This window comes from Talpa europaea, assembly GCF_964194135.1.
Source record: "Talpa europaea genome assembly, chromosome: 1".
NCBI lineage: Eukaryota > Metazoa > Chordata > Mammalia > Eulipotyphla > Talpidae > Talpa > Talpa europaea.
In genome coordinates, this window is record NC_140073.1 from 6969327 (window position 1) to 6979643 (window position 10317).

The window sequence follows — 10317 nt, forward strand, 5'->3', positions numbered from 1 at the left end:
ACCCTTATTGAGAGGAGCTCCACATGTCATCAGTTCTACCATTTAAGGTGTACAGTTTAGTGGTTTTTTTACACATCCACGGAATTATGCTGCCATCACCCCGATTCCGTTTTAGGATGTTTCCATACCCCCCGCCCCCCGAAACTCCATACCCGTTAGGATTCAAGCCCCATTCCTACTCCCCCCGCTCCCCAGCAGGAAGGGACTATTGGAAAAATATTTATTTATTTTAGTAAAACATTTGACATGAGCTCTACCGTCCTAAAACAGCCCAGGGGCGCAGAGCCGGGGGTGATCTGAGCGCGCTGTCAGCGGACTCCAGCGCCCGGCTCGTCCTGCTCCCCTGAAATTGCTGCTGGCTGAGGAGGGGCTCCCCCCTCCCCCCGCCCCCGCCGCCCCTTCCTCCAGCGCCTGGCGCCCCGAGGTCCCCGAGAGTGAGCCCGGGGTCCGGCGTCGCCCCGCAACCCTCTGCTTTGCGCGCGCCGAGCTCGGGGTGGGGTTGGGGGGCGGGCCCCTAGTGGGGTGCCCGACTTGCCGGGGGGTCCCGCCTGCGCTGCTGCCGCGCTCACACCCACGCCGCCGGGGCCAGGCCGATCCGGTCGTTCTCGCGGTCGAAGACGGAGAAGAACTTGCGCAGGAAGACGGCCCCCAGCACCCAGAAGGGCGGCCGCGGGGAGTCGCGCAGCGGCCTGAAGTTGCTGTAGCAGCCGTCCCGGGCCCGCGGCCCGCCCTGGGGAGAAGCCGGTCAGCCCCGCGCGCCGCCCGCCCCGGCACCCCCAGCCCGCCGCGGCCCGCGCCCCGCTCCTGCCCTCTGGGGGGCCGAGCGCCGCTGCAGAAGAGGGGAGCGCACCGGGGCCCAGGGTCGCCGGGATCCCCTCCCAGCTCGGGCTGCTCCCCCTACAGACAACCCCTGTCCTTCTCCCCGGCCCTCCCAGCCCCTCCTCTCCGAGAGGGACCCCGGCAGCCGTCCTGCCCAGGCTCGCGCCCTCCCCTGCTCCCCGGGGTCTGCAGCCCGCAGGGTCTGCTCCCGGCGCCTCTTGGTACCCTGGCACCTTGGGGTGCCCTGGGCATGGAGCCCCGGCAGACCCGCCTCCCCTGAGCAGGCCCCCGAGGGCCGCTGTGAGGCTGGGGTTTAGATCCGCTTCAGCCCCCTCTTTCTACAGGCTCACGAGCCCCCTGGGTCTCCTCTGCAGACCCTCTGCAGACCCTCTGCAGACGCTGCGGAGCTGGCATCTACTCAGCCTCAGCCACTGCCAGGTGCTGCCAGCTCTCTGCATCTTTTATTCACTGCAGCATGTGACCACCCCACCAGGGGAGGGGCTCATACCCCCCTTCGCAGAGCCGGACTTGGGGCTACCAAGGGGAAGTCGTGGCTTAGGTCCAGGGTGACCTTAGGTCCAGGGCGCTTCGAGAGAGGAGCGCGCCTTGCTGGTAATTATGGTGGGACAACACGCCGGGACTGTCCCCGCCTGTCCCTGCTCCTGCCGCCTGGCTGGGGCCTGCCACAGCTGACTTCCAGGCTCCCCCACCCCTGCGTCCTGGTTCAACTGAAGCTCCTTGAGGACAGAGGCCCTGTGTCCCCTCTGCTTATGCCTAGCACCCCGCTGCACCGGCGGGTGCTCCCTGTTTATCTGAGGATGATGGTGTCCTGGCTGCCCTTTGCTACCTGGAGGTTTGTTTTGTGGGAGGCACCCGCCTCAACTTGGGGGTGAGGGTGGAGGCGCAGCAGTGCCTGCATTGGCATGACTTGGCCTCTGGGTGGCAGCCCCCCCTTTCCTGCAAGTCCCACATTTGAGACCCAGACCAGGGGTTGACCCCTCACCACGCGGATCAGCTGGATGTAGGCGCTGGCTGGCAAAGGGAAGTCGAAGCCATTGATGGTGAAGACGATGTCAGGCAGGGTATTCCTGGCCTCGCAGGGGACCACCAACTGTCAGGGGAAGGGAGGTGGACAAGGTTGGCCTAGCGTATCCTTCCTTGAGGGGAGCCCCGCAGTGACCCCAGGCATGACCCTGCACCTCTTCATTGTAGTAGTGCCTGCCACGGAGTCTCTTCTGGATGTTGAGGACCTCCGTTGCCGGGCCAGCCAGCAGCGAGGTCCCGGTGTCCAGGATGGCCTGGCAGCTTCCGTAACAAGCAATGACAATCCCGTCCATGGAGATGCTGACAGGGGACAAGCAGTCACCTGGGTCACTCTGCTACCTTCCTGGCCACCGGCAATCCCTGGTATCCCCAGAACAGCCCTCAGTTCGCTCCTGCCCCCCGTTTCCTTCGCTCTGGTCAAGCCCACCCTCACCGTTCTTGCATGTACCTGGGGGGTGTTTATGAATCCTTGGGCAGCGTGTCTGTGTGTGTGTGCATGAGCGCGTCTGTGTGTCTATGTGTGTGTCTATATGTGCACGAGTGTGTCTGTGTGTGTCCATGTGCATGAGTGTCTGTGTCTATGTGTGTGTGCATCTGTGTGCCTGTGTGTGCACAAGCATGTCTATGTGTGTCTGTGTGTGCACCTGTGTGTCTCTGTGTGTGCATGAGTGTGTCTATGTGCAGTTATGTGTGTCCACGCTGTGCACACACATGTGCATGGAGCATTTTTCGTGACAGCCCTTGGAAGGAGGGACTCACCTGTCCACGGTTATTTGCCAGTAAAGGGGTCTGGACACGGGCACCCACTTGAGTTCGCCAATGTAGTAGGTGGGGTCCACCCCTCCGAACATCACCACGCTGCCCTCCTTGCTTTTGCTGAGGGGAGGAGGAAGAGGAAGAGCTTGTTACCGGGGGAGGGGGGGTGGGGGGGAAGTAACAGGTGACTCTACAAGCGCGGTGAAATGCCAGGTACTGTCTGGGGCTGTGTCCACCGTGGGCCACACCTCATACAGCCTTCACGTCTATACGTATTCCTTGCCTGCCCTCCCTACCTGCTTGGCAAATATTTGTTGAATGAGTCATCTCTTTTGATTGGGCTCAGGGTTCTGGAGGCTCAGAGAGATCAACTAAGCAGCTTCCAATCATGCTCTAGAGCTGGGATTTGAACCCAGGTTTCCTGGAGCCCATAGCTCAACCACACATGGAATCATGGGTCCACCTCTGCCTTTGGTGGGAAGACACAGTCTTCCCAACCCTCAATCTTCTGGTCTGTGGTCTCCCCTCTCCCCTCCCAGAACCCTTGTGACCCCTGCTCTTGGGGAGGTGCACCTCAGGGGTGAATTCCAGTGCTGCCACTTCCAGTACCAACAGAGAAATTGTGTGCAAACCTCCTCTCTGAGCCTCCATTTCCCCATCTGTCGAATGAGGGAATTGAACCGCAAGGGGTCAGCAAACTTTCCTGCAAAGGGCCAGCTTGTTGATATTTTAGCACTACAGACTGCAGGATCTTTCTGGCAACTGTTCAAGGCTGCCGTTACAGAGCAAAAGCGGCCACAGACAAACATACATGCATGAACATGTTTGTGAGCCAATAAAACTTTATTTACAAAAGTGAGTGGTGGGCCAGATTTGGACCTCAGACCACAGTTTGTTGACTGACCCCTGTACTAGACTATCTCTCAGGAAACTTCTGGATCAGATTGTGTTGGAGAAAGGGCTTGTTCAATGCAGACTTACCTGCTTAAGTAGAAGGCGAAGACTTCCTGAGAAAGGAGGCCTTGCTGCCGCAGGTTGTCAAAGAAGGGGGTGATCTTAAGGCGGGAGAGGCCAGGGTAGGCCAGGCCCAGGATACCATCGAAGGGCCCATTTTTCATAGCCTCGCCCTCCTTCAGGGTCAGGCCCAGTGTCTGGTTCATGACAATAAGGTTCCCGATCTGAGGAAGAGAAGGGTATTCCCGTGTAAGGCTTTGGGATGTGGCAGGGCTGGGCTGAGTGGAGGTGGGCATTACCATGAAAAGCTGAGGCCTGGCAGTGCCCCAGTTGAGCCCCGATGGGTGTAACAAGCTCATCAGGAATGTGGGTGGTGTTTGTGCAGTCTGCTCCAACTCTTGCTCGCCTTGCCAACATCTTCTGAATTGTCAAATATCCCTGGTTCCTTTTTTTTAACAGGTGGGGAAACTGAGGCTCAGAAGGGGACTAAGTCGTTCCCCCTTGAGGACAAAATGAGCGAAGAGCAGGATAGCCTTTTTTTATCTTCTGCTAGTCTGATGACAGAAAGAGAGCAAATTCCTTGCGGTTCCTGGTGGAGTCTGCGTCCACCCAGGAACACAGAGGCCCGTGACATTGCATAACCATCAGGGCTGGTGTGAAAGTTCCGCCTGGGAAATGTGCTTTTGGAAATGGGTGCGAGTGTGTGTGTGTGTGTGTGTGTGCGCGCGCGCGTGCTCAGGTGCCTTGGGGGACACAGTCCATAGTCTTTATTAGATTCTTTAAGAATCTAGTTTTCATCAGATCCTTCAGGCCCCCAAAGGTAAGCACCCATTTATTGGGGTCTGGCTTTCCCTACTTGGGGACCTGGAGCCCTGGCTGCCCCAAGAGCCTCCAGCACACCTCTCCCCGCCACGACCCCCACATGTATGACTTCTGACTCCTCTCCACTGCTCACCAGGATGTGCCCTTGGGCAAAGCACTCACTCTCTGTGGCTGCTGCATGGGGCTGTGGCAGCGCGTGGGCATTACTCTGGCTAAGGTGCCTGGCAGGGGCGCTGAGAACACAAAGGTACCCACCTCTTTTCCTCACCTCTGCCTGCTCTGCCTGCTCACGCCCAAAGCAGCCCTGAGTTGTAACCACGGGGAAGGGAGTAGAGCCACATCCGCCCCCAGACCCCTCAGCAGGCAGCCAGCTGCTGCAAAGGATGGGCTGCTCCTGGCTGGCCAGTAAGCGGCGACCACACCCAGCATGCTGGCCGCAGCAACCTCTTGGTCTTCCCGTCTCCTCGCTACCTGAACATTGTCAGAGGCCAGAAATCCGGACACCTCCCCGGAGGCGTAGAAGATGCTAAAAGTCTCGTAAGATGTCACGTAGGTAGATGACTGCTGAGGGTCGAAGACTTGGTGATTAGCTGCAGGAGACATGGGAGGGGGTGAGCATCCTTAGGGCCTGTCAAGGACCAAGGGGGGTATGGGATGCAGAAGGAGGGACGGGGTACTCACTGCAGGCTGCGCTGGAGCAGTAGATGGAGGGCACCCACAGGTGGGTTGAGCCCGTGTCGAAGATGACCTTGAAGTTCTGAGGGGGTGTTCCAACATGAATGTTGCCGACGTAGGCCATCTGCAGGGTGGAGTTGAGGTGAATGGGGCAGGCCCGGCTACCCAGGTCTCCCCTAATTCCTGGGGTGCTTGCTTCCATCAGAGTGTCCCCAGGTCTCCTGAAATCACTTTGCATCTGCCCCACCTTGCCGGCCCTGCTCAGGCCAGTGCCTCAGTCTCCCCTGAAGCCTTTCTACTCTTAGAGCCCAGCTAGAGTGCTTCTTTCTCCAGGAAGCCCTCCTAGGTGACCCCAGGCCACTTCCTTTAAACTCAAAACATGTCATAGCAACACAGTGTCACATCAGTACCTTTTACTGAACACTATTTACTCTTTGCCTGTCTCAGGCTGAGCGATGCTTTCTTGAAGAAGAGACAGGACCTTTTGCTATCAATAACAGTTCCCATAATGTTAGTTTTTTACAGGATCCTGTACCATAGGGGCTCAATAACTTTTAACTGGAGTCATTCTTGGGGCTGCAGGGGTTACACCCCTCTACCTGGGGTACTGACCTTGATTTTCATTTGACTTTTTTTTTTAAATTTATTTTTATTTATTTATACATGCACTGGGTACAGTCAGAAGCGCGGGAGGGTGAGAGAATTCACCAGAGCCAGAGCGGGGAGCAGCGCAGGCAGAAGGACCGAAGTACACTGCTAAGGGGAGCAGCGGGCGGCAGGAGAGGTCTGCGCGCCATGTGGGACCCTCCTCTGGTGGCCGGGGAGCAGCCGGGATTGAACCAGCGCTGCAGAGGCTGCGGGCAGCTTCGCAACCCAGCGCTCAACCGCTGCGCCACCGGGGAGGCCCGATTTTCATTTGACTTTGTCATTTGATCAGATGTGGCTCAGCCTTCACCTAAAATCCAGTGACTCACCTAGCTCAGTGCAAACCCCCTCAAACCAGACACATGGTTCACTGGTGCCTGGTGATAACTCGCTGGCACAGAGACAGGTGTTCATTGCCACCTGGGCCTGGGCACTGCACCCCAAGACCTGAGAGCAAGCATACCTCATACCTCCCCTCGAGCACGGCAGGCTTGGGGTCCCTGCCCTATGGTGTTTCTGCCTATGGGAGCCCCTGCCCCAATATTCTCGCTCCCGCCTCCAGACCACCCATGTTCATCCAGAACTCTGGGGTGTGCTCGGGGGTGCCGTCCCCTCCACCACACTCACGTCATGGTAATTCCTCAGGGGCATGAAAGTCTTGTCCTCGTTCAGATATCTGTGAAGATACTTGTAGGCTGGCATGTCGGGCTGCTTCTCTGGGTAGCCGTCCAGCAAGTATTTTTCCCTGAGTTCTTCTCTCATGGACTTGACCTGCCTCAGGGGGATCCTTCAAGGCAACATTGGGAAAGCGAAAGAAATTAGAGACAGAAACCAGCTGCCAGGGCTGCCAGCTGCAGCAGCGCCCAAGCTGTGATCGTCCGCTGTGTTCCTGAGCGTCGTCTTAGGACAGGACATGAGGGGGCCAGTCGTGGACCTAGGTCGGGCTACAGGGTCGATGGTGTAATCTTGAGTGAGCCACATCACCACTCAGATCCTCAGTTTCCCCATCTGTGAAAAGGTGGAATGATGACCCCCTTCTCTGGGATGTTTGGGTATTAAGTGGGGTGAGGCTGTCACACTCCCATGTCGGGAGGTCTTGATGGTGACGATCGTCTGCACCACAGCTGCTATGGCAACCTCGCTGTATCTTTCTCAAAGAAGTCCTGGGAGGGAGGGAGGGGGGAGTGGAAGTTCAGGGAGCTTGTGACTTAGTCGCTGGCCCACTGCTTGTTTGAGGCAAAGCTGGGTCTAGATGTGGCCCTTTTGCTCTCTTTCCAGGGTTTATCGAGACAGGAGGGGTGACCGAGGAAACTAGGACATGGGGACACTCAAGGGGGCCGAGACAGACAATACGTTAGGGAAATGGGAAGGGCAGAGGAACAAGAAAGAATCAAAACAGAAACAAACAAAAATCCCAGAGAGTTCTGCACACAAAGACACCCAAAGATAGAGAGAAATAGACGGGAGGTCTACAAAGAGGAAGACGGAGGGACACCCACTCCTGGAGTGGACAGAGCAGGAGGAGCTGGGACCCAGCGGACAGCTGCACAGGATGTGCACTGAGCAAGTCCAAAGAGCGCCGTTTGCACATCACTGCTGATGTGAGGGGCGCCCCAGGACTTGTGCAACTCTGCAGGCCTGCCCCAGCACCCCTGGGCCCCTGGGGAGGAAGACAATCAGAGGGGTGACTGCACAGCTGGACCAGGGCAGAGAGGCTCCTCCCATCCCCTTGGGAATGTGGGTCTACTTCCTTCCCCGCTCCCAGAAGCTGCCTAAGGACACATCTTTGAGATCAAAGGAGCTCACAAGACCATCTGGACAGTGCCCGTGATGAAGGCCTTCACAGACACTTGGAAGATTTGCTGGCCAGGTATGGAAAAACTGACTGCCTTGCAGCTAAGACAAGTCTCACAGTCAGCTTCCTCGGTTTTAAAACCGTACCCACCAATGCGGAGTCTCTCATTTCTCCCCAATACCCTCTGTGCACTGGGGGCCGATTTCAGACGCCCCACAGTGCAAGTGGCAAGATACTCAGCAGTACACGCGGCCCAGAACATTAAGATGGGGAAAGATTGCACTCCCCTCTCTGTCCCCGGATGCTAGGGAGAATAAGGAAGCAAGAAAGAACCCAGAAAGAAGGCTGCTGCCCCCCCCCCACTTCCCGTCTCTCCCATGTCCCCAAACTTACTTGACTAAGCATTCTGAGAGGGCCGCCAGCCAGAGGACCCCAAGCCACTTCATGCTTCCTTCCTGACTCAAGTGCTCAGGGCGGGGCTGGCTCTGCGCCTGCAGCACGGTGGTCCTTATGTACACCTGCACCTGCCCTAGCTGTCCCCCCAGGGCTGCTAAGGATCCTGATAAGAAAGACAAATCTACTTGATATGATCTTTAACCCTCTCCCCGCCCCCACTCAGTGTTCTTGAGGAGGACACTTAGGAAATCCTTCAAAAACAGAGATTTCTACTGCGATCTCTTCCTTGGAACTTGGTTAAAAAAATCAGAACCACATGGTGTAATAAAGAGGACCACCGTGGAGGGCAAGGCCCGCTAATAATGTGATAACAGTAAGTGCCAGGTGTCACGCTTGGTGTTTAGGATCACCCCGCATTCTTCCCAGAGAGCCGCTCCCCACCCCACCACCCAGCACGCCTTGCTGGCCTTCCTTGGAAAGGAGACTGTTAGGAGGAAAAGAGGTTAAATGGGAGCGTGAAGACTTGGGGGGCAGCTCATGAGTGGCTTTGGGGTGGGATCCAGTGGGACAATGCAGGCCAGGGACACCTATATTCCACTCTGCTTCCAAGATCTAGGCATGGGGTGGGGGCAGCCCAGCTACCGGGGCCCGGGGGCAGATCAAGCCTGGCTTGTGCCCAGATTGGCAACCTGGTGGCTCCCCTTAGCCCCCTCTTACTCATATAACATGAACCCTTTTCCTGCGTGGACTGGGTTGCGTTTAGAGCAATTTCCAGTCAGCCTCTGGAGGCTTCAATGCAACGTCTTATGTATTGTTCAGGGAATATGTGGCTGAAGCGGGAGGGCCAGCCAAGTCTGGGTTCAAGGGTGATGCGTCTTTGATATTGCAGAAAGACCTTGGCACTTTGAAGTGGGGGAGGGGATGGAGGGATGACTCTTTCACACTCTGTAGGGATTTAGCTATATGGATGCGAGGCCTCTTCATCTGGTTTCAGTGTTAAGGTGATGCCAGCTTTGTAAATGCACCAGGAAGCCTTCTCTCTTCTTGGGTGTTGAGCAATAATTTGAGCAGGATGGGCATAAGTTCTTCAAAGTTTTCGTAGAACTAGTCTGTAAAGCTGTCTGGCCCTGGGCTTTTGTTTGGCAAAGATTTTTAATTACTCTTTCAATTTCCATGCTAGTAATGGGGTTTATTCAACTCTTCTGTATCTTCTTGGTTTCATCTTGAGAGACTATTTGATCTACAAACTTGCCCACTTCTTCAAGGTTACTGAATTAATAGATGGATTTGGCTGGAGAAAAAGAGCAGACCCCCAGGGTAAGGCTGGGCATCCCTGGCCCTCATGGAGTGTGAGCTCCCATCACTGGACTACGTGGGCGTGGGCAGGCACTGGTGCCGATACCCTGTGGGCACCTTTAGAGAAGTGATGGAGGAACCAGATTATGCTGAGGGACTGGCTCTTCCCCGGGGCCCCAGGATCACCTCAGGGAAAATAGACGCCCGGGCTAGTGTGCTAGAGGCTCCACCCAGGAGGACAGGCAGATTGAGGGGGTCGAAGTGATTGCTGGTGGCTCCACTGTGCTCCAAGACCCGTTGCTGCTGGCAATAGCCCCACAGCCTCAGATCTTCCATCCCAGTGGGCGAATGGCCGCAGAAGCTGCCCTCCTGGCAGCCGAGTGAGGCTCACTGCTGGGGACTCACTAGTGAGGTGTGTGATGAGGTCATGGTGGGTGGCTGTGGTCTCGATGTGCCCTGGGGGACAGCTGTGGCCTCGATGCTCCCCTGCCTGGGGAGTAGCCATTGACTGAGCTTGGCCATCTTGGGTCTTTACCATTGCTACTTCCCTCGTTCTGGAAGGTTCTTCTCCCAGCTTGTTGCACGGGTGGCTGCTTCCCCAAGTTCAGCTGTCACCTCAAATGGGAGGCTTTCCCCGAACACTCCAGTCTCCCGGGCACTGAGGCTCCTCATTCAAGGGCGTCCTCCCCTGAGACATTGAATGCATTTTCCCACGTGCTTTTCATGGGAGCCCTATGAGATCGAGAGGGTCCCCACTTTACAGAGGAGGCAGCTGAAGTCTGGATATGACTGGTAACTCCTGGAAGACATACGGACGAGGAAGTGGAGGAGCCAACCGAGGGCTGCACATCCATGGCCCAGGGCTGGGCTGGGTGGGGAGGGGCAGAGGAGCGAGTGGGGAGGGAAGGGGGACCAAGAAGGAAAATGGTTGTCTACAGGGAAGATATTCATGCTTTCAGTGAACTCCCCATGACAGTGGTCAAGGCTCCTGTGCAGAGGGGACAGTGTGCAGACTGTTCCGGGACACCAGAGGCAGGCCGGCAGGAAGGAGGCCTGAAGTCCCCCCCATGAGCCACTGCCCAGCAACCCCCGGGAGCCCGGCTGCTACCCTGCAG

At 56.8% G+C, this 10317-nt stretch overlaps 1 protein-coding gene across 1 annotated transcript; it reads right to left on the reverse strand.

The window, feature by feature from the left end:
* Nucleotides 1-565: 565 nt before the first annotated feature.
* Nucleotides 566-7956, reverse strand: LOC311184336 (pregnancy-associated glycoprotein-like; the record flags this gene model as incomplete). The annotated part of the gene is made up of 9 exons (XM_084254262.1): nucleotides 566-730; nucleotides 1823-1930; nucleotides 2019-2163; nucleotides 2623-2739; nucleotides 3601-3797; nucleotides 4867-4985; nucleotides 5077-5194; nucleotides 6343-6502; nucleotides 7904-7956. The coding sequence occupies 9 exons, from the start codon at nucleotides 7954-7956 to the stop codon at nucleotides 566-568; spliced, it is 1182 nt and encodes a 393-aa protein (XP_084110388.1).
* Between the last annotated feature and the right edge of the window lie 2361 nt (nucleotides 7957-10317).